Source organism: Eulemur rufifrons, chromosome 13, assembly GCF_041146395.1.
Source record: "Eulemur rufifrons isolate Redbay chromosome 13, OSU_ERuf_1, whole genome shotgun sequence".
NCBI classification, from domain to species: domain Eukaryota; kingdom Metazoa; phylum Chordata; class Mammalia; order Primates; family Lemuridae; genus Eulemur; species Eulemur rufifrons.
The window spans coordinates 5,926,189-5,950,857 of record NC_090995.1 but is presented as its reverse complement, the minus strand read 5'-3'; the positions used below and the strand labels follow the sequence as shown (position 1 = coordinate 5,950,857).

Genomic DNA, 24,669 nt, shown 5'->3' with positions numbered 1-24,669 from the left:
CATTTGAAGCAAATTGGAACGGTGAGAAAGCTCGGTAAGTGGGTGCCTCATGAGCTGACCGACAATCAAAACAATCATAGTCTTGAAGTGTCATCTTCTCTTATTGTACGCAACAACAACGAACCATTTCTCCATCCGATTGTGATGTGTGACAAACAGTGGATTTTATATGACAACCCGCAATGACCAGCTCAGTGGCTGGACCAAGAAGAAGCTCCAAAGCACCTCCCAAAGCCAAATTTGCACCAACAAAAGGTCATGGTCAGTGTTTGGTGGTCTGATCCACTACAGCTTTCTGAATCCCGGCAAAACTATTCCATCTGAGAAGTCTGCTCAGCAAATCAATGAGATGCACCAAAAACTACAACGCTTGCAGCCGGCATCTGTCAACAGAAGGGTCCCAGTTCTTCTCCACCACGATGCCCAACTGCACGTCGCACAAACAAAGCTTCAAAAGCTGAACGAACTGGGCTACAAAGTTTGGCCTCATCCCCCCTAGTCACCTGACCTCTCGCCAGCTGACTACCATTTCTTTAAGCACCTTGACAACTTTTTGCGGGGAAAACACTTCCACAACCAGCAGGATGCAGAAAATGCTTCCCAAGAGTTCGTTGAATCCCAAAGTACAGTTTTCTATGCTACAGGAATAACCAAACTTATTTCTCATTGGAAAAAAATGTGTTGATTATAATGGTTCCTATTGTGATGAAGAAAGACATGTTTGAGCCTAGTTAGAATGATTGAAAATTCACGGTCCAAAACCGCAATTACTTTTGCACCGACCTCATATAAATATTTTGCATGTTTGGGCAACAAAGTCAAGGACTCTCGTGGAGGAAAATGCTTGATTTCCCAGCGATGTAAACACTGAATGTAGGATAGATTTGAATAATATTTATCACACATTCAAATCAAGAGTAAGGTCTGTGTATCTATTCTCTAAGACATATTTCTGAAATGATAGAAGACATGTGGATTGAGAGGCCTGGTTTACATACCTGGGCATAAAGTAGTACACGCTATTTTCTGCACACTCTGCCCTTCGCAGAAGGCACCGCCATTGAGTGGCGCTGGGTTGGTGCAGGTCCTTGTACGTTTCTGATACCCTCGTCCACAGCGGCTGTTGCACACGGACCACTCCGTCCACGTGGACCAGCCACCGTTTACTGAAAGGAGACAGACAATAAAAAAGTGGATTACACACGTGTGCACGCACGCAGAGACACACAAACCACATGCCATTCACAAACAAAAAATCATCTCCCAAGTGACCATTAAAAAAATCTAAACTTTCCAAGCTAGAAGAGACCACAGACATCATTTATTTCATCCAAAGTTTTATCGTATGGCTGAACGATCTAAACACAGAGCAAAAGCTATTTACTGAGATTTACTCACCTATTCAGAAAAGTAAATAGGACCGTGTTCTGTTTTCCTTGGCCAGCGTTCTTTTAGGAAAAATACATCTCCTTACCTAGTCAAGCACCAAAAATTACTTTTGACAGCTTATCTCAAATAATAAATGTTTACATCCTTATGCCAACGCTGCATGGGAACTGAATAATTTGGCCTTTTTAAAAAAACAGATGATTGGTTATTTTTCTTTGGCATATGTAAACTTTACAACCTTTTAAGCGTTTTTATTCAGTTTCACCACCAGTGAACCTGGTTAAACAATAAAATCTTATGATATTGGAGTTATAATGTAAACAAACGGGCTATTTGATTGAATTCACACTTAGTTGATATAACTGAAATGGGCCCCTATTTTGTGTCTAAAGACTAATTATGATGTTTGGTGGAGCTCTCAGTGGATATGTGATTGCAAAACCATGCATACTATTCGCCTCTGGAGATCACTCTCTAGAAAATACAGACATTTTTTAGAACTTCAATAATGTGAGTCTGTGCAATTACAATGAAGAAATTTCTAACAAAAATTATGTTAGTCGTGAAAACATGAAACAGCCAATATATGCATCTGCTCCTGATACTAAAGAGGGGTGTTAGCCATTCAACTAACACAAATACTGTATGTGCACATCATTTGCTCAACATCTTGTTTTCTAGAAACCTATCCAATAGGGAATAATCATGAATCTGTTAAATTTATAGACATAGAAAGGGTATGCTTCAAAACAGAGTTTTGTTTTATACAAATATTAATAATTAGAGACAACTGTAATGTTCAAACCAAGAAAATGGTAAAATAAACCGAATACGTTCATATGACTGACTCCTAGACAGCCACTAAAAATTATGCTGTAGAAGGCTACTTAATAATACATGAATATTTCAATGTTATGTTTTAATTCAGAGTTATGTATCTGTATACATTATGTATAATACAGTAATGTATCTGTATACATTATTTTAAATTTATAAATACATACACATTATTATTATTATAATATAATTATGTATATCCTTTATTTTTAAATCCTATCAATACCCAGAAAATAATAGTATACACATTAATTTTTTAAAATGCTATCTCTGGATGATAGGATTATAGGTATTTTCTTCTTTGATCTTTTCTGTCTTTTACCAAATTCTCTAATGGGTATAACTGCAATCTAAAAATGATTATTAACAAAAATATATAGGACAGACTGTAAACATGAAATACCGGTTAAATCTATGGTTTCCACGCATTTCTGGTGAGCCTGACCCACGAGCCTTGACAACTTGTTTTATGAGGTTATGTGTGAAGGACAAGCAGACAGTTGACAGGTAGGGTTTCAGTTAGTTTCCAAAAAGCCACTTAACCTGCTCAACTTTATAGAACTCCACAGGTCAACGAAAATGTCAGTAGAAACTGCTTATTAGCACACTGGTAAGCTGATGTTTGGCATTTAGGATATATGTACCTCTAGCAATTTTAATGAGAAATGAATAATCAGAAACTCCCAGAGACAGGAAGGTCTTTGAAGATCTGAGATTTATTCACCCTTCATTTTACAGGGAAAGAGACAAGGGCTCAGAGAGTCCTGTTTAAAAGATCATCTGAGATCGGTTGGTGGAAGAACTAGTCCTACAACCCAAGATTCCTGACCCTTAACTTAGTCCAATGCTGTTTTCATTACTCTAAATACTTATCTGTGTTTGATCTTTCCTAAAGAAAATGTATTGCTTGCATTTATGGATATTGAAAGCATACTATAGATAGGAAGAGATTTGCATGTGTATTAAACATCTATATAATACATCTATATATAGTCTGCCTTCATCAGTTATTTATGACTGGTACATGCTGTGATCACGTCCCATTTTTTTCTTTGCATTTCAAATGCTGTTAATCAATTTCAGGCCATTTCAAAAGAGATTAAAAAAATAGGAAACATTTTATTGTGACTTAAGAAAGGCAATTGCTTACAATTCAACATCGCCATTATCTGGACTGGGAAATTAAACCTCAGAGTAATTACAGGATTAAAAACAAAATTGTATGCATCTGTCCTGTAATTAAAATGACAGTTTTAAAGCATCACTACGTTCATCCTTTGGAATATTCTAGTGGTTTTTCTCTTCTCATAAGCACACATCCGTCTGAATGGTATAGCAGGGGAGGAAGAATTTTACCTCTCCCCTCTTAGGATTTCTTTAAATGGGTCTGAGAATTAAATTGGCATGAGACGTATCAACAGGAGAAAAGCATATAAATTTATTTAATATGAGTTTTACGTGGCAGAGGAAATTTCATAACGAAATGAGGTCCCAAAGATGAAGTCAGAGTTGAACACCCATATACTGAATTGGACAAAGAGTAGTTAATTATGAAAAAGTAACTATAACGTGTGGTAAGGCTAAGAGAATACTGTGAGTTATTTTAATAATATCTGTAAAGAATTCTCTTGTTCAGCTTGGCGCGGTGGCTCAGGCCTATAATCCTAGCACTCTGGGAGGCCGAAGAGGGCCTATACCCTATAGGAGTGTGTGATTTTTTTTTTATCTTTTATGTCTATTTTTATAGTACCTTTTCTATGTTTAGATACACAAATACTATCGGGTTACAATTGCCTACCGTGTTGAGTACAGCAACGTGCTGTACAGGTTTACAGCCTAGGGACAATGGGCTAGACCACATAGCCTAAGCGTGTAGAGCACTAGACCATCTAGGTTTGTGTAAGTACATTCTACGATGTTTGCGCAATGATGAAACTACCTAATGACACACTTCTCAGAATGTATCCCCATCACTAAGGGACGCGTGATCGTACGATGAACCATATGTTTGGCAGTGACTGTCCCTCCTTCATAGTCAATCAGACATCAAGGTTCCTGGAATATCGTGTAACACTGAAACAGTGATGAAAAGCTTATGACCCAAGAGAGAGCAGACATGGGCACACCATTCTAGAAGGAGCACAACCTCAAGATACGTCCCAGGGTTGTTTGGTTTCCTCTGAGCCAATGAATCATCAATAAGATGAGGACCTATTATATGTCTAACAACATGAAAATATATATAAACCAGACTCTCAGCTCTACAAAGGAGCTGAGCTGGGGAGATGAAATTACTCGTGAAATCGCTAGAAAACAACGGAGTGCTAAATTTCGCAGAGAGATAAAAGCATCCATGCCCCATCAAAAGGGGGTATGAAATTGGTGCTTCCAGAGAATGACAGGCTCAGAGATGAGGTGGATTGGAAAGGACAGGGAGTAGGTAGGTAGAAGCTTCCGGAGAAGGCATTTTGTGCGACGACGCCATGTTGTTAGGATTAGGGCCACTTGGCTAAGTATGGCAGCCCTTATCTTCACTCTCTATGCCTCTGATGCAATGAGAACACGCGCTAGGAAGTTAAAATTCCTCTGATGTGCTGGGGGACAGGCCAGCTTCGGCTTTCCTGAGAGTTTGCAGTCACTGGACTGAGCCTCGTCCACAGAGGTAGCAGAGGGCTGCTTTTATGCATTTGCACCTCCAAAACTCAATCTACATCTTGGTGGGGCAGGTCCTGGCCAGGAAAGAGCTTTGGGAAACAGCAGGCGCTCAAATAGGCTTCTTCACTTTCCCAGAAGTTGACTCATAAAGGTCAAGGAACCTCCAAACCTAGTCTTTCTTATAAGTATCAGGGAAGTGAAATATATATAAAATAAATAAATTGAGACATAACTCACATACCATAAAAAATAGTTACTGCCCTTCTTAAAACAACGACAAAAACTCACTGTCCCCGTGAGAGGCAATGCAGATCAAAAATGGGCCTTGAGCTTGATATTTTACAATTAAAATACCAATGCCAATGAGAAACTGCAGTCAGACACGAACTGGTTTGACACCCTGAAAGCTCACTCACCATAAACTATGACAGTGGCCGTTGTACTTTTCCTCTTGGCAACAATGTTCTTGGCGACACAGGTATAATTTGCCGTGTCTGAGAGGCGGGCCTGCTTTATGATGAGGTTGTGATCAATAGTAATATAAAAATTCCGATCTTCAACGGGATCGATGATGTCTTCATTTTTCAACCATTCCACCTAAAGATGCACAAGAAAAAAATAGATAAATCCCCAGTAGGGATCCCTTGATAGCTTTCTGTCTTAACCTGTGTTTTGTAATCTATACCATGTTCCATGCCATGAACTTCTGCAAGTTACTAGCGGGAAGTAACTTTCCGAGGTCATGTTAAGTATCACTCACCCGCCAAACCTGCTGATTCTGTCTGCACGACATGACTCTCAAATGTCAATGAACGAATTGGGAAATACAGTGTTCAGATTGTTTTCACTTTGCCCTGCAGGCAGGAACCCAGAATGTGCACTGCCAAGTTCAGAACCCCATCAAAAATAATAGGAGAAGCATTTCAAACTGAACTCAAACCTTTCGCGATTTGATTTGTTTACTCTTGGCAACTTACCTGCTGCTCCGCAGAAAAGAACATAAAGACTATTTGAAAAAGCTCAGAAGGCATTTTAGACATCATGTAGCTGAAATAAAATAACATTCGGATGATTTACATGTGGCCTCCCGGAAACATATGGATTAAATATCTCCCAAATGTACCAACTTTAAAATGTAGCAAAACACATATTTGGAGATGCATCTAAGTCAAAATATTTGAAAAAAACAAAAGTTTTTCTGCCCACCTTTAATATAATCTGAACAGTTTATAAGTCATAATCAAAAGCCTCCATTTGTGTTTCTCCAGCACTCAAATCTTTGGCTCATGGCTTGCTTTTGGGGACCCTGACCTAAGGCAGAACGGTTGACAACTATTGAATTTATTTCTATGCAAATCACATCAGTGTAGCAACAGTGATGTTCTCCTTGCTGAATAAAAAAAGGAAAATAAACCCATATAACCTGTCCTTCTGGAAGATAAAGTATTTCTTATCCTGGCAGTTACTTTTTTTTCTATGCACGGGTTTTTCCATAAAGCAAAACAACACTGATATTTACCACACTTAAACTTTCCTTATGCATTAGGGTGAACGTAGATACAAGTAACCTTTAGTGGCTGGGAGTCAATACTGTTGCCGTTTCCAAAAACCTTAAGGAGCTTCTCCAGCACCACAAGAGGTCTAAAAATTAATCTCTAAATCTGTCAGTGGGTTTGACGTTGCACAACTCTAAATTACATTTAACACGGGAACTCTCAAATAATGCTCCTCTAATCCTTGGAAGAGAGGCAAACATTGAAAGAGAAAAACAAAAATCAACAACAATCCTGAAAATGCGGAAACAGATGAGACTGTAGAGTAAACCAACTGTTTACAGTGATGTAAATTTCAAAACAGCTAAACATTCTTGACATTTGCACTCACAGTAGCGAGAAAGAGAATGGGATCCATCTAAAACAGTGGGTTTTTAAAATATGCATGTTGTTGGCCGGGCGCGGTGGCTCACGCCTGTAATCCTAGCACTCTGGGAGGCCGAGGCGGGTGGATCGCTCGAGGTCAGGAGTTCGAGACCAGCCTGAGCAAGAGCGAGACCCCCGTCTCTACTAAAAATAGAAAGAAATTATATGGACAACTAAAATATATATATACAAAAAATTAGCCAGGCATGGTGGTGCATGCCTGTAGTCCCAGCTACTCGGGAGGCTGAGGCAGTAGGATCGCTTAAGCCCAGGAGTTTGAGGTTGCTGTGAGCCAGGCTGACGCCACGGCACTCACTCTAGCCCGGGCAACAGAGCGAGACTCTGTCTCAAAAAAAAAAAAAAAAAAAAAATATGCATGTTGTTTTCAAACACAGACCGCATTTAGTCTGGGGTCACAGCTGGATGCATCTGATATACATACTCATATTCATTTGACCTGGATTTTCTAGAAGTTTGGCCCTACGTGGGGTAATATGATATTGCTGGAAGTGCACGGGGAGAAAGTAGCAAAATTGATGCTCTTAGAAATCTTGACAATAACGGAAAAGTTGACATGAATACTTTTTGAAGCTGATTTTTACCTAGGTTACCAATGCCATTCTAGAAAAAGCTTTCCACTAATAGAAGTCACTGTTGAGCTCTCCTAAGTTGGTCTTGGATCCCTTCTAAATTTTTGTGTGCTTTTAAGAATCCATACCGCCCCTGTTCTTTGAAGGACAGCTCTCTACTCACGGATTCTCTTTGCCTGGAAGAGCTTGTGAGTTCACAACTTCCCTGTTAGCTGTTGACTAACTGCTGTGGAAATTCGCCTTCAGCACCACCGGGCCAGAATCTGAGCTGTAACTCTCCAGGCGTCCACTGTGGGGATCAGGCTGAAGCTATATCCCCGAGACTTCTCCTGAATTTCCACTATCACAGGTGGAGCATCCCTAATAAGATCCAAAATCTGAAAATGCTTCAAAATGCAAAACTTTTAAAGCATTGGCATGACACCGCAAGTGAAAAATTCCACACCTGACCTCACGTAACCAGGTGCAGTCAAAATGCAGGCACACACAGTTTATTCAGCACCCCCAAGGGAGTGATGATGACGCCAAATAACCACAGGCTGTTCACACAGGTGGCGGAGACGGTGACACCTTTGCTTTCTAATGGTTCCATGTACATCAACTCTGTTTAATGTACAAAGTTATTAACAATATTGTATAAGGCCAGGCAGGATGGCTCATGCCTGTAATTTCAGTGCTTTGGGAGTCCAAGGTGGGAGGATTGTTTGATGCCAGGAGTTCAAGACCAGCCAGGACAATATAGCAAGACCCCATCTCTACCAAAAAAAAAAAAAAAAACCCAATTAGAAAAAACTTAGCCAGGCGTAGTTTCAGCTACTCAGTAGGATCATTTGAGCCCAGGAGTCAGAGGTTGTAGTGAGCTATGATCATGCCACTGCAGTCCAGCCTGGGTGACCCTGACTTAAGTCATCGCTGTTCAAAATCATGGTTTCTTCTATGTAAATAATATCAGCTTAACAACAGTGATGTTATCCTAATCATACATGACACAAAGAGGTCCCAGGGATATTACTAACCACTCGTTAATATGAAGAGTTTCATACATCGGAAGAAAGAGTTCAATCTGCTTGGTCGACAAACCATTTAAAGAGACTTAAGTGACCACTGGGTGTATGATCTTTACTTTTTGATATATAACTCCAGAGATACCTTCCTCAGGTATCTCTGGCCAGTGTTGGAGCAGTGGTTCTGACCTGAGCCTGCCAAAAAACCTAGGTATTTTTGATGCCACTGTTTCTTCTGGCATCCTCTCAAGCGGTGGATGTTTGATTTTCCCAAATCCAACATGTCACTGGGCCTTGGGGTTGGATAAGTGTCTTCCTTGCTCAGCATGGTCCATTCCGGACCATTCTCTCTAAACGCCTTTGCTTTGAGTCTCATGCCATCATTAGATTGTAACACCCAATTTCTACGTTCTTTGGAAGCCATTTACAGGCCTCTCAACTTATAGTCACTTTATCTAAAGCATAACTTCTGATGATTTTAATAACCACGAAGATGACCCTTCCAACATTTTGGCCCCTCAGTTCCGTGACCCTCCCTCACGCAACGATCTTGACCTTTAAGGTCACACATTCTAGGCCAGAGGTTGTCAACCCCGGCTTCCCAACAGAATAATTTGGAGAACATTTATAATCCATCAATTTTAAATTCAACCCAGAGAATCTAAATCCAACTCACGGAAACTTTTATTCACTGGTCTAGAGTCACTCTTTTTTAAACTCCCCAAGGGTTGTAATTTACTGCTAGGATTGAGAAATGTCACCCTCGATTGTCGTTTAAAATGAGAGCCCTGGACCAACAGCCTCAGTGTCGCTTTGGAGCATGACAGCGATGCAGAATTCCATGCTCTGCCCACGTAAACTTAACGCATTCCAAATGTGCATCCTAACAAGAACTTCAGCAGATTTCCATGCACATTCAAGTTTGAGAAGCAAAGTTCAGCTCTTGTCCTTACCATTCATTGCAACCCCTCCCATGAACTCACTTTCAATTACCTTTTCCTTTTATCATTTCCGTCTTTCCTGCTCACTGTCTCCGGGACCCTAGGTTCAACAATCCATTACCAGGACCTACACTCAACGTACCAACTTTATTTCTCACTGTCTCATGTAACCTCTTCCCTCACTACCAACCGTAAATCCCAACGTCTAATGTTATAAATAATCCTTGCGTTATACCCTCAACTCTCTCATCGCTCTCTTACTGCGAGAGACTCACTAGGCCACTCTTCCTCTGTGGCACCTCTGTGTCCCAGAGTGGGCTCATGTTGAATTCATGACAGAACACGAGTAGGCTTTTAATTCTGCCGCGAAGACATACTCTATTTCCATGGTTCCCTCCTACTCGCCCAGACAACTATTTCACACTTTCTCCTCTCTCCTTAAACACCACCTCCCCTTCCATCCTCACTTTCAGCCGATGGCCAAGATTTCTGTGTCACTGAGAAAACTGCCAATGGATCGCAAAAGATCTTCCAGAGCTTCTACCATCCCCCCACCCAGCCCTGTCTGCACCCCCTCTCTCTGGTCACTGGGGGACCTCTCTGTGCTTCCATCTGTCACCTCTGATTTGTCTTCCGTGTCCTGCTCCCCCTTCTCCTACTCAAGGGCAAGTCCCAGCCATTCTCCTCCCTCTCTCCTACATTACTCAATTTCCCTCCATACTGAGTCATTTCCCTCAGCCTACAGATGTGTTTTTTCACAACTTAAAACAAAAACCCTCCCCGCTCATTTCTGCTTCTAGCCCTCCCCTCCACCCTCTCTCTGCTCGCCTTACAAAACTCCTTGCAATAGTCGATTGTTCTCACTGTCCTCCATTCCCATCCCCTTCGTCCCTACTGAACCGTCCCGATCTGTGCTCAGCTCTCTCCCCTTGTCAAGTGCACTGGTGAGCGCCTTAGAGCTCTCTCACCTCACTCCTCCTCTGCAGCATGGGCCCTAGTCGGTCCCTCTTTCCTCCCTTGCTTTCTCTGGACACGACGCTTTCCTGGGTTTTGTCCTCCCTCCTTCATCCCTCCCAGCTCCCTTGGGCTCCCATTTGTGTCCCTGTGGCTCAGTCCTTTGATTTACGCCTTTTTCCTATTTTCCATCCATATTCACTTCCTTGGTGAGCTCATCCAGCCTCGCACAGATGACTCCTAAATTTATCTCCAGCCCGGAACCCGACCCTGAACTCCAGACTCACACATCCAGCTGCCTTCTTGCAGCTTCACCCGCTCCTGGGACCGTGACCTCCCGAACTGCCTTCCCCAACACGCCCCACCCTGCTCAGCTAATGCCAACTCCAGCCTCCTAGTCACCTGGACACAAACCTCCACCTGAGCAGTGCTTCCTGCTCTTTTCCTCTCTCTGCCCACTCAGACCCTCACGACCACCTCCTTCCTGGTCCAAAGCACTGTCATTTCTCTCCTGGATTATTCCAACAACTTCCTGTCTTACTTTCTCCCTCTGCTGTTCCCCTGGCCCCCAACTATGCATTCTCAACACCGTAGTTAGAGCAATCCGTGAACCCCAAGTCAGACCCTGCTACTGCCCATCACAACCCCTCCAAATGGCTCCTCGGCTCACTCAGGGTCAAAGCCAAAGTCCTTACAGCAACCGGCCTGAGCCTGCAATACAGCTTCCAGAGAATTTTAATTTTCAATCAACAGAGAGTTAGACATCTTACGATTTCAATTCAGTTCCACAAGCACTGAGTACCTACTAAGTGCCAATCACTGCGCTTAGTGGTGGGGGAAGAAGAGACAAGGTAAGTGCCTGCCTGGGGGGCTCTCAGGATAAGACAAACCTACACACACACACACACACACACACACACACACAATTACAGTATGATAGAGAAACAACAGACATGTGCTAGGATGGAGGTAAACTAGGGCTCAAGTTGGGGGAGGACATTTGGGGAGGAGATTATAAACTAGTCTCTAAGGATGAAATTCAGCTTATTAGGAAGAGTAGGAAGGGAAGCAGGGGATGCGGAGGACGTCTCAGGAAGAGGCGGGAGCACGTGCTTTGGCCGAGGCTGGGAAGCTGCTTGGGGAGGACTCACGCTGGATGATCAGGTGTCAAATGCACAGTTGGGGGGAGGGGGTGGTGAAGCAAGGATGGAGAAGTTGGATTTCAGGAAATCACCAAAGCACTTCGATGCCGCACTAGCACATACAGCCTTTACCTAGAGTTACTGCAGTCCAGGGAAAGATTTCAGATGAAGAAGGTGCTAGGATTTCGAACCGGATTCAAGCAGGATTTCAAGCTAGTATTTTGAAGCTAGGATTCCAGTATTCAGCAGTATGCAAACATTTCTAAGGGCTACACAAGACAAAAACATGCTTAAGGGAATCAGTATTTATTTCTTTAACTTCCACATGCACTCTTTCCTCAAACTAATTTCCCTAAGAACTTGCCCTTTGCTTATCCAAAGAAACACATCTCTTGCATGCAAATCTTACCATCATACATTGCTTGAGAGTGTACAAACCTCCAGGGGGTCGGGCAAGGAATAATTGGGAGTATTAGAGTGGTAGTTAAGAAAATAAGGGACTGTAATAACTGGGAAACAAATCCTTTTGCAAGCCACGTGGCTTACAATTCTTTGCTTTCATCAAAATTAAAGGAGGATCTATATGCCAGATGACAGGTCACTGAACATTTAGATGGTAGATCACTACGTGATTTTTGGCATATAAATCAGAAGATATGCGAAGAGTTGAGGGATATCGTTACGACATAACCTAACTCCACATATTCCTGTTGACTTCTGTGTGAGAAGATCCTCAGTATTTTAACTTATTATAAATGACAGAAATATAATTGATTATATTCTGTCTCATTTCAGCAGTAACATTCAAACGTGTCTAAACGAGCTAACTAGAGGGAAGAGGTGATGATTCCAGTTCTCCTATTACAAGATGTATTTCCAATAAAAATTCAGTCTTTATGCTAAATGATTACTTCTTAAAATCTATAGCCCATTTAGGGGGTTCTTTAGACAAAATGTGTACTAATGATAATCCACAAGAAATTTAACACTTTGATCCCTGTGATCCATCGAAAATAACATTCACATGCGAATTGTCATCACCGAGAAGTACAGCATAATGATCTATACAAATGTTTATGCCTAAAATGTATTCTAGTAGGGTAAAATTCTATGAGGAAAATGGTGTAGAAATACAAGTTAAACTAGAAAAAACGAACACTGTAAATTTTCCTGCCTTTAAAGAAGAGTTTCTTCTCCTATTTTGTTGATTGATGATGCTGAGTAAGAAATCACTATGGTGTTTGCATTCCATTGGAATCACCTGGGGAGATTTGACGCCATCCTGATGCCTGGATCCCACCTGCAGAGCTTCTGATTTAATTGGGCTGACAAAAGGCCTTGGCATTAGTGTTCTTAAGTGCTCCTCAGGTGACACCAATGTGTGGCCAGGTTTGAGAACAAGCTTGTACGTATTGGCTGGGTGATTTACCCACCTCAAGACTGATGTCTCAATTATCACTGACTTCAGTCCCAATTTTTAAGCTCCATTCATATTTCTAACTCTCTAGATAATTCTATTTGGATGCTCAATGAATACGAAAAGCCTAATAGGTGCTGAGTCAATCCCAGTATCTCCTCCCATTGGTCCTCTCTCTATAAATGTGGTTCTTCTGGTCTTACTCTTCTTAAATAATGGAGTTGTCAAGGGTTCAATTAAGCTCAATTAAGTGGAGCTTAATTCCTCTTTTACATTCTAAAATTCTAAAATTTTCATTATTTCATGAAGTGTAAGTAACAACACACAACACAATAAAATGTGCTTACTTACTTTTAGAAAATTGATGAGATCGATGTAACACTTTTTAAGTAAATGACTTTTCCCCAAAGACATTTTTGCCTGGATGTTATCTGATTAGCTTAGGAAAAGCCATCCAGTAAGGTCAGATATGCAATTTGTATCATTTTAATGAACTGAATTTCAGAAACATACGGTCAATAAAACTTTTTTGTTACAAGGGGAAAAACATGCTTTGGAGTCAGACAGACTGGGCTCTGTCTCCCAGCCCTCCCACTAATTGAGTTTGCAAACTCGTGTAGGCTACAATCTCCCAGAATCATAATCTTCACCTGTGCCATGGGAAGAACTCGCCCTCCCAGGGTTGTAGGAGGATCTAATGAGATATGCAAGGAAAAGCACCTGGAATTAGGAGACAGTCAATAAATTTCATTTAATTGCCTCTTCCCCAGTACTGACTTTACCCCAAATAGAGCGGAATCTACATAAATGTATTTTAAACACCGATGATTCAGTGCCCCTTAGTGCCTCTATTAAAAAGTACATATGTTCAGATTCATATTATCAAATTCATAGTATCTTCCAAAACACTCCTAGGAGAAATCCGACTTTCAATTTACCACTGCACAGGCCTATAGGTGGTGGTTTATGAGTCCTTCCCTGGGAGGAAAAGTTTCCGCTTATTTACAGCCTCGATCCCATCCCGTGTATGCACCAGAAGAGATGTCGTATTTCTAGCCTTCCTACGTGAGGACCGGTTCCCAGCTCTTGCAGAAGCATCAAATGTTTAGCTATCCCTCCAACAAGTACATTCGTTCAGTTCTACTGGTGCCTTCAGCGTGGCACGGAGTTCTTAAAACACTAACATGATTTTATTAATGAACATGAGTGATGCCTCATTTGATTGCAGGTTTTAGGACTGGAGCATATTGATCCTATATTGTGTGTTCCCAGAAAAGGTGTATAAAACTGTCATCCCTACTCGTGTGTGGTGTGATTTAAGGGGCAACTTTTTTATGGCACCGAGATGCATGGTTTTATAGTTTCACTGTTACTGCTATTTTATAAAAGTCAGAACTACTGGCTGTATAAGTACCGTCAGGAACAGAAGTTTTGCAGCAAAACATAGAGATCGTTTTTCCATGGCTCAGGCTTCCATAGTTTCTTCTGAGCAGCTACTCTGGCATTCGACAGCTTCATATTTCAAAAATTCCCTATTACTTCTTCCCTACATACTTTATTCTTCAGTTTAAACTGATTTTTCATTTGTATCATCAGCAAAGACAAAGAAAAACAGATTAATATTCCCAACGGATTATCCATTTATAGTTCTTAATTAACATGGCATAAATTATAATCCTCAATTTAATCTTGACTTCCCAGACTCTTTTTCTCACCTTCCTTCACTCCCTTCTTATCTAATTAAAGATCATAAAAGTTAGGCTACCTAAGACAGATTCCAAAACTTCTACTTCCAGTTGTTCTTTTAGATTTAGAGTATATAAAGTGCGGTCCCATTTAGATAAGAGAGTTATTTTCCAAACATTATTTCCAGTAATTATTTTCATAGTTTGCTAGTAAAAGCTGTCTTTTATTAAATATAACCCTGTTCACATTTTACTATTAAAAAACAAAAGACAAATATTTTGAGCAGGGTGATAAAAAAAAAAAAAAGAAACAATTATGGTCTCTTCCTTGATGCTTGACCCCTTCTAATTCCCTGGGCAAAAGGAATGTATTCTAGGATGAATCATGTATTAGGGGCTTTCTAGAAATGTCTGGCACTAGTATTAACGACCATAACTATTTTCAACTACATTAAATGTCTGCTGTGTGTTGTTCGTTATTTTTTTTTAAAGCAAATTAGCATCGTTAAGAAAAATAATTCAAAATCTGACATTCCAGTGTTATTTCCTGATCAACTATTTCTAACAAAGCAACAGGGCCAACATATTTGAAACCACAATAGTGTAAGACACTAGAGCAACAAATGATGATGATTTATCTTTAGATGATGAAAGTACACAGGTGAATATAATTAAACGTTAACAACGTGAGCTGTATTGGCCAGAAAGGATATACATTAGATTTTAAACTAAACAAAAAGCTTTATCTTAGGATTTGCCTTGACTACCTTTAAGAAGACTAATGTATTGATTTCACAAGTCTCTTCTTCATATTTTCTGAATGAGCACAGGGGTACAGGCATTGTATGCATGATGAAATAATTTGGCTAAACTCTCTCTATAACCCTGCCAAGTAATGGAACCAAAAATGTCTATAAAATAACAACAGAAACAAAATCAATTTCCCATCAATCAGAAGACTCCAAAGTTCAGATACATAGAAACAGTTGAGTAGAAATGAGAACAAATTATAATCTGATCCCGATTCACATATGCTTATAATACCATCAGTAAAATCCTACAGGTTGAATTTTGTGCTTCCTTTCAGTGTGATATTTTATATCGACAAAGCTGAATTGTCTTTGAGAGTTTTGAATACTTCTACTTAAGAATTTTATTTCTGTAGTTCAGGGTAAATAAATGACATCCTGCATTTTACCAACAGAGCAATAGTATTGTTTTCATTTGTTGTTGAAAAGGTAGGAAAGACCACTTAAATTCTTTGCAGAGATCCTTCAGAGATGGTTGGACTTTGGTCAGGACCAAGCTAACAATGAGAGGAGCTCAGCTCCTCAAGTCACTATCGGCACCTTTACCCTTCTCATACATTAACTTGTTAACCCTGTGATTGGTTAAGGAATCGTCTAATCATATATGTCAATAATAAAGAGCAAAGCACCTTGTAGTTTTCTCTCCTATTCTACTCCCCTCTGAAAAGACAGATGTGTTGTGTCTAATTATTCACTGATTGGTATCGGGAGAAACGTTAACATAATTGGCACATTTATTCTAATTAACAGAGGGAAACTACCACATGCCACCCAACATGAAAAGTGAGTCCAGTGACCATGAGCTGGAAACATCCAGGTCTATGAGAAAGGTTATTTTGTTAGACTCGAACCTGGGCCCACCAAGTCAAAACACTGGGAGATACAGCAGAGCTGAGAAGTGTCTGCACACCTAAGAGAATGGAGGTTCATTCCAGAATCCTTGTGTTACAGGTCCATTAATCAAACAAATGGGAAAAGCAATTACAGAGCCATTATCAAATGCACACACAGCCACGCCAAGATTCTCGAAAGAGCATTAGCTAGAAGCTGGGAGTCTGCCAAGTTTAACTGATGGGCTTAGAAGTGACAAATTTTAAATTTTTGTGTATTTGTTTGCTTTAACCTTGCCCTTCAGACTAGCGTTCCTCAAACTTGACTGCATTTTAGAATCACCTGGAGAGCTTTTTAAAAAATCCTGATAAGCAGGCTGGACCTACGAAATCAGCACCCCTAGGGTGGGACTTAAGCATTGGTAGTTGCTAATGATTCACAGGTGATTCCAATGTGCTTCCAAGTTTGAGAACCAGCACTTCAGACTGGTTTTGATGATCTTGCTAAGATTCTGATTCAGTGGTCTGGGGGGAGGTCTGAGATTCGAAGAAGCCCCTAGGTCATGTCCATGTAGGTCATCTATATACTGAAATTTGAATAGCAAGGCTCTGAGAACTCTAAAAGAAATCTATGGTTAGTAAGCCTTCTGTAGACTTTGACAGGTAGGATTTGGATCCAATTGCTCTAGAGTTTGAAATCTCAGTATTTTCTTTTGGTTTCTCATGCTGGCTATAGGTGTCTCACCATCCCTTACAGGTGCTTCAAATAACCAAGAAAGTCCTTTGCTGTGGTTACCTGTACTAGCTGTTCCCTCTTGCCAAGAAACAAAGGGTACTGTGTAGCTTTTTTCCTTCTCAGATTTGCAATAGAAGCAGTGTTCATTCACTTCTGTGTTGACCACTGTGTAATACACTTTGCACCTTTCAGTAGCTTTCTGAAAGCATGGTTATTTTTTATGCTTTAAAAAAATGTTGGTCTTTAAACAAGCTGAAATTATATCTTTAGAGAATGGTTTAAAAAAAAAAATAGCCAGAGAAGAGAAAAAAAAAAAAAAAAAGCAAGCGGGAACTGTAGTGACATTTTGCTCAGTTGTGACTTTTGCAAAGCGAAGCCATTTGCCAAGAAAGGGAATTTGTTCTCCTGCTGGGGCAACACTCCCTTCGTTGCACATATGTCTGGCTCGTTGCTTTTGAGAGTTGAAGGTACAGAGACCATATTGTGCAAGCGAACTTGTCTTGAAATCTGAAAACTTCTAAAACATAAGCTTGTGAAGAGATAAAAGCATGCTCACAAATCAACTAATAGCAAGAACCACCACAAAAAATGAAATAAAAAAACAGAAAAGACAAAGTAGAATAACTTTATATTATAACACCTTCCAAAGGAGCAAAATGGTACTGAAATATCCCTTAAAAGATTAACTTTTACAGGGCAAAAGGATGATAAATAAACTAGTCCATGGCTAGTTCCTAACCGGTTTTTACTGCAAACTTGCCTTTCAGGATAAGTAACTCTCAGCGTTTTTTCTTATTTACCAATTAAAAGTGTTTAGGATTGTTGCTAAATCTGATCGTCAGAAAATGCAGGCTTTTTTGCTCTCTCTGTCTGCTACTTTTCTTTTACAACAACTTTGTGATAAATAGTGTCTGTAGGCATATGGAGAATCATTAGGAGAAATTCCAAATCAAAAGATCTTTCAAAGAAACAGAAACTTTTTTGAACAAACAAGGGCCCTTCAAGTTAAAAAAAAAAAAAAAAAGCCTCCTACTCTGTGATCATGAGCACGGGCTAGTTCTTTGCCTGTCGCTGAATTGCCACCAAGATAGAGTGTATTTGAAAACAGACCATGTCCACTGACCACTGCCTTTAGGCCATCTAATTTAGAAAAACTTATTCCAATGGGTCAGCTGAACTTCGGAAAGATTTCACTTTCTCCCAAAAGACCGAATGTATTCTAGATTTTCTTCATTTAATAAAACCAAATTTAAATGCCAGGTCAGAGTTTTTTTACGTCCCCAGGAATTAAAATACACATTCTTTATTTCTCTGCTTTTCTTCCTCCCTTCTATTCTGCCCTAGGATAGGTGACCATCTTCTCTTGCTTGGGGGACGGCAAGATCCCTTAACTTGGTGTCCCTGCTTTAATTCTTACACTTCTAAAATATATTTTCCATGCATCAGCCAGAAGGATATTTTAAAGATATAAATCAGGTAATGACAATTCCTTACTGAAAATCTCCAATGGCTATTCACACGTTTAGAGACAACTCCAAATCACTTAACGATGTCTACATGTTCTCACCCTCATCCTTCCCTCCTGACTCAATGTCTTCCTGCCCCTCTTGCTGCTCAATGATTCTCAGATACACTGGTCTCTTTTTCTGGGTCCTGTAACCCATCAACTCCTTCTGAGGGTATTTGTACTTGCTGTTCCCACCACCCGGAGCTTTCTGACCCAGATCTTTTCAAGATGGGCTCTTTCTTTTCATTCAAATCTCAGCTCAAATACTGTCGCTTCGGATAGACTTTCTTTGAACTCTAAAGTGACTCCCAGTCCTCACCAACCATCATCTTCTCTCACCTTGTCTTATTTCCTTGAACTTGGAATTATCTGAAAATATCTTATTCACTTTTTAATAGTCTTCCTTATTGTGTTTTCCACCTCTAGGGACTCGATGGACTTGTATTTACTGCAACCAGAAGAGTTTCTGGCACACAGTGGGCCTACAATAAATATTTCTTGAATAAGTGAATTGATGATTAAAAAATAAATTCTGCATTTTGTACAATAGGCTTGAAGGAAACACTATGTAAGTGCAGAAGTCACGAATCTTTAAGAAGTCAGATATGGTCTGTTATTTCTTTCTTTTGCTTTAAAATGGATCTTAGTGCTATTTAATTGTATCACTATCTTTAATTTGGCTTACATGCTTATCTGGGCTTGGGGTGATCTCCATGTATAACTATTAGAGGCAGATATTGGAAGAAAAATGGATGCCATGACCATAATAAAGGGGCGAGTGGCAAATGCTGATTGGACCAATGCAAAGCTCGAAGCTGCCTACGAGTCAGGCAACGTAATACTTGTGAAATTCTGCTTTCAACGCTGATAGTCATATCATAATTAAAACCCCTTCTTGTTGCTACACACATGCTAGGAGAAAATTCCAAGGGGTATTACTGGGCAGTAAAAGCAATGTCTTCCTCCCCATTCAGACTCTTCTCTCTAAACTTCTTTTGCCTGTAAAGAATGCAAAGCACAGCTTGGGAGACAAGGCACCTGCGTGGAAATTCATCGACACGAGGTTCCAATTAGGAGGGGATGGCAGGGAAGCGTGGATAGCTCTCAGGAAACAGAGTGTTCAGCAGCCGTATTAATAATCAATTAGGTGGAGAGCCACCTGAAGCTGCACATTTGGTGGCACCTCCAGCTGCCAGCCTCATTTTGCCCTGGCAGCATCAGCTGAAAAAAAATCTGTTCCCTTTTTATCATGACTAAAGTCAGCAAAATAGTCCATATTCTTTTGCACTTCACTCCCTATTTTCCCACTTGCTAATTAGAGATGCAAATGTTGATAAATAAGACGGCCTTTTTTTTTTTTTTTTTTCCCAGCACAACTGGGTCAATAAGTTGAACATTGTGCCCTGTTCCTCCAATTAAACTCCTATGAGAAATAGCCCGATTATAATTAGAGAAGCAATTATCCCCTTGTTAGAGGTGAAACAAATCACAGGTTTTAGTGAAAAATTCAGTCTCACTCCTTCTGCCATGCCAACAATTCTTGCATCCATTGGTGTTTGGGTCCCAGGACTCTCCAAAAGAGATAATCTGATGGAATAAAGCATCTCTGAGTATATTTCTAGCTCACCACGTGACACTAAGCATTTTCTAGGCATAAACTGAAATGAGCAAAGAGGGATTCATTTCATAGAGCGCTGCTATTATGCCACTGGAGCAACCCAGCACCCGTTCTATGGGCTTATTAATTTTCTTGCTTCTTTAGGGAGACACGGAAAAAGTTTATCTGTTGGAAGGGAGGCAGATGCCTCACCAGAAACTGGAAGAAAACAATTATATTTTTGGCTTGATGCTAGCAAAAGTGTTATAAGAAAAAACTAAGCAATATCCTTTTAGAGTATTCCCAGGATTAGTTTTTCTTTTACCTAGTTTACTTTAAAATTTTAATAATACTATTATTATTAACACCTCCCCTATCATCCTTCAATTAAAGTATCTCCCATTGACCTGTTTTCTTTCTGGTCCTAGTCGAGTCCCTGCTCTCAAAGTTTAGACGGATGGAGTTTCTCACCCCACACTGAGTTCTCTCAGTAGGGCTGCATCGTCAGAGCTGAAAGATATCCTTTTTCTAGAAAGTTCTATGTCCTGAGGTGAAATCTCTGTGTCCTCTCCGACAAAGCCTCTTTCTTTCACTTGGTTAAATACACTTAGAGAATCTACTAAGTGACCTAGAACCTGCTGGCGCTGGAGAAAAAACATGAACAAAAATATTTTTTGTCCTATTTCATCACACTCTAGTCAGACAGGCAGAAGGGTAAACAGATCAATTTCGACACAAGTGGTAGTCAGAGCTATGTAAAATGTGGTATATAGGAGAAGCCAGTTAGGCAGTCACACTGGTTCACCCACTCCAGGTGTTAAATATCAAAATAGCTCCATATCTCTTGAGAGATAACTGAGTGCCCCTAGCCCTGTACCCTGCCTGGCTTCCTGGAACATCTGGACTGTTCTGTGATTCAGCAGCTAATGGATTTATATCTGAAAGCGTAGAAGGTCCTCAAGACTCTGCTTTTGTGCTAAGGAAGCCATGCAGTTACTAAATATTTTGAATAACATCCGTAGGCACAAAGAAAGAGCTTAGGGAGACCAGAGGAAGGAGCAGGTGAGCCTAGAGCTCTGAAATCTGGAGAGATGGAGCAAAAGGAATCCTGGCTTGGCCTCTTCCTCTTTCTCACTCTCTTTTTTTGGGCTTTGAAAAGATCTACCAACAGTAGCCTCAGGCCAAATTTCCTCTTTGGGAGAAAATATGAGTTGGTCCAGTGTCTTGAGAACATCAGGACAAAATGAATAATAGTGACTTTAATGATCAGAGCAAGGACAGCAGCACATTGTGACCTGCTATAGACAGTGACATTAACAAGGCCTTTGATAGTGTTGAAAGGGCATTTCCCTGCTTTAGAAAAGCTCACGTTATGATCTTAATGTGTAGTGTTTATGGACCCCCATCAAAGCAAGTGAGTAGAGAACACAGGAGGGTATCTTGGCGATTCTTCATAGACGGAAGCTTCCCCTAGATATACCCCCCAGTGCCCAGTGGAGGGGCAAGGTGTTTGGTGAGAATTTTGAACTCAAAAAGTTGAATTCATTCTTCTGTGGATTAATAAATTATATAATAACAGCATTAATAATGGCTGAGATTTCTTGAGTTCTTTTGACATGTTGTAAGTGATTGTTGTATATATCATCTCATTTAAATCTCATAACCACACTCTGCATAGATATACTATCATCTTCTCTTTATAATTGAAGAAACTTTAGTTCAAAAAACTTTTAAAATACCTTGCTCAAAGTCAAATGGTTTAAATGCTTGGGTTAAAACCTGGAGTTCTGTAAGGAGATTAGGTAGCATTCTCTTATCTATAGTGGAGACTCTAAGAATGCTAAAATAGGGGAGAAAGGAAATATTATTACCTTAGAAATACCTATGCTATTATTTGCACCCAAAGTGGTGCTATCATAACTAAGACAAAAGTTCTTGAAAAACTTACTGATTTGGACAGTATGGGAGATAATTACTGCTTCCTGATATTCTGCAAAGTATGAACTTCCTTCATTGGATTGTTAGACGTATGCTTATAATCAGCCGTGTGTTCATTAACATTTATTATCTGACTCTTTCTCAGAATCATTTGCCTTGGATACCACCCCAGGAGCACATACCCAGTCTGGCCTGGTAGCCTAAGGACTGATGCTAACTCTTACAAAACACATGAGTTTTACCTGCCGAGTTTCCTTTAAGAGCAAGATTTCATTTTATCCTATTTTATCCTTTAAGATTCCTTAAACAAACAAATGAAATATTAAATAATGAAGGCATTTATATTTAAAATTAAATGATCACATAATCCTTTAACTCACCAAGGTACCTTTCAATCCCTTCCTTTTTAATTTATCTGCCCCTTTTGAGCAAATGGCAGCTGTAATGTGTCATGTTAAGGTATTCATTAGCTTTCTGATCTTGGCGATTTTAATAGTGTTGAAAAGAAAAGAAATCTACACAGGAATTTATTAGCCTGCTCTTGAGCATGTGTTTGATCTCTCTTCTGACTTCAAGAAAAGCGAAAAAGAAATACACATTAAATATAGTGCTTTGAATGTCAAATGGGTATATGATTTTGGAGCTTGCCAAGTGTTAATTGGTCTCTTCCCCAGTGATGATACAAATAGAATTCACAGCCAATTAGTTTGCAGTCATGAATCTTTATGACAAAGTGAACTACTTTGTTGAGAAGACTGAAAAAAAAGAACAAATTATTAGGATCTCCTCCAGGAAAGTCTTTGCTGGGATCAGTTACCTTTAAGAAACCTTGAGTAAAAACAAGGCTGTGGGTACTCATGTTGCTCATATGTTTTGGTCTTTAAGGTGGTTTAATGGAGGAAGTTGGCATTAAAATTCTAGAAATACCATTAAGGAGACATATGCACTATTGTAATCATCAAAATGAAATACCCAATAGAGAAAAGTTTTCTCTTTTCTAGTCACACTAAATGGCACCGTGTCTCAGGGCTGGAAGATAAGGTTTGGTGTTGTTGAATAAAATAGCTACAATCACGAACGGTCTTTCATACAATTGGCATGAGATGCCAATTACAGGGCAAAAATAGCTCTCTTCTTTTCAACGTAAAAAAAGGCAATTTCATTAAAATTTCTGTTGAGTCTTTGCATTGACTCAGAGAGAGATGAATGGCGGAAAGAGAAAAATGGATTTGTTTCATAAAGCCCCTGGCCTAAAATTTCAATTTATTAATTACCATTATTAATTTGGAAAGAGCAATCAGATATTGGAGCTTGTTGTCATGGGACCAGCTAACTGAGCTCACTCCAACTTTTGCTTCAATCTTCAAAAGATTGAAAAACTATGAGATATCAAAGAATAAGTGCGTTATGAGTTGAATCACTTTTTGGACACTGCTGAAAGTGTGTCTATTACTATTTTTCAATTTAATAGATAGGCACAATTTCAGTGCTTGATTTTTTAAAAATCAGCTGACCCATATACAGGTCTGAATTGCACCAACTGAAATCTGTCTCTTTCCATGTATGCTATCAATCAAGAGTAAAACTTTCAATGACGCAATGTAGTTCAGAGGCTAAAATGTACCACCAGCAAACTGGCAGCTATGTCACTTGTCACATTAAAGAGTACCTGGGTTTGTAGGACACTGGTTAGGGCAATACTGTTGTATGCATATAAAGATGTCTCTTAATAATCATGTAGAGGGTAACATTTTTTAAAGTTTGGGATTATTTGTTAACAAATGAAAGAGTATTAGTTTTCCTCAAAAGCGTGCTCTAAGATGATGGTGAGCATGTCCAGGAGAGCATGCAAGCTCTGGAGGCCATGGAGGCCAATCTCCTAGACACAGGCATTTGCAAAGGGCGCTGTATTGTTCGGTGCTAATGAAAAGTCATGGTGTCAATCTGATTCGTAATACTTCATGAGCCATGAATACGCTTTGTTTTAGCCGAAACAAAAAAAAATGAAAATGAAGAACTGGATGGAAAGCTTATCAATGACGCTAATGGACACGCTTTATTCCTCAAATGTTTTCATTCATGCTGTGTGGATATGGCTTTTAGGTATGTCCACAATTACATCACGGAAGAGGAAACACACATGTGTAATGTATAGGCTCACAGACACACACACACACACACACACACAAACACTTTTCTTAACATTCTCATTTTTGGTATATTATCAAGAATAAAAAAGTTAAGGGCACATTATTAAGTCCTACCTTCTCTGTGATAAATACCAGATAAAATAAAGCAGTGTGTTTTTGATTTCTTGAAAGAGAATGACAAAATTAAACCACGCTGCCTGTGGCTTTGTCCGGCGGGGCATTCTAATTGACTCCCACGTCATTAATCAGTTCCCAATCAATCTATTTTGCCAGCAGCCAGCAGTTAGTCCCCATTAGCGACCATTCATCACGTCAAACCCCAATTCGCTGCGCCATTAGCCATGGGGCAGGCCTCTGTTAGAATCCCAAGTGCCACATGCGACATGCAAAGAAGTTTTGCTACTCACCTCCGCCACTGGGATCCCTTCTGGTGGTCGACACTGGAGTAAGACTTCCTGTTCCAAGGACACTTCCTTCCCTAGGGGTTCCTGTTCAAATGTCTTCCGTAGATCTGCAAAGTACAGGCGATAAAATATATGTCAAATCTAAATATCATTTATTAATTTATA

At 39.9% G+C, this 24,669-nt stretch overlaps 1 protein-coding gene across 1 annotated transcript in view; it reads right to left on the bottom strand.

Annotated features, from left to right (window-relative positions):
* Window positions 1–24,669, bottom strand: part of UNC5C (unc-5 netrin receptor C) — a 345,841-nt gene that overhangs the window by 58,371 nt on the left and 262,801 nt on the right. The window contains exons 4-6 of the mRNA XM_069485492.1: window positions 24,508–24,611; window positions 5,298–5,478; window positions 999–1,166 (exon numbers count right to left, since the gene is read on the bottom strand). Coding sequence (XP_069341593.1) covers window positions 999–1,166; window positions 5,298–5,478; window positions 24,508–24,611 — 453 coding nt within the window. The remainder of the gene's footprint in view (window positions 1–998; window positions 1,167–5,297; window positions 5,479–24,507; window positions 24,612–24,669) is intronic.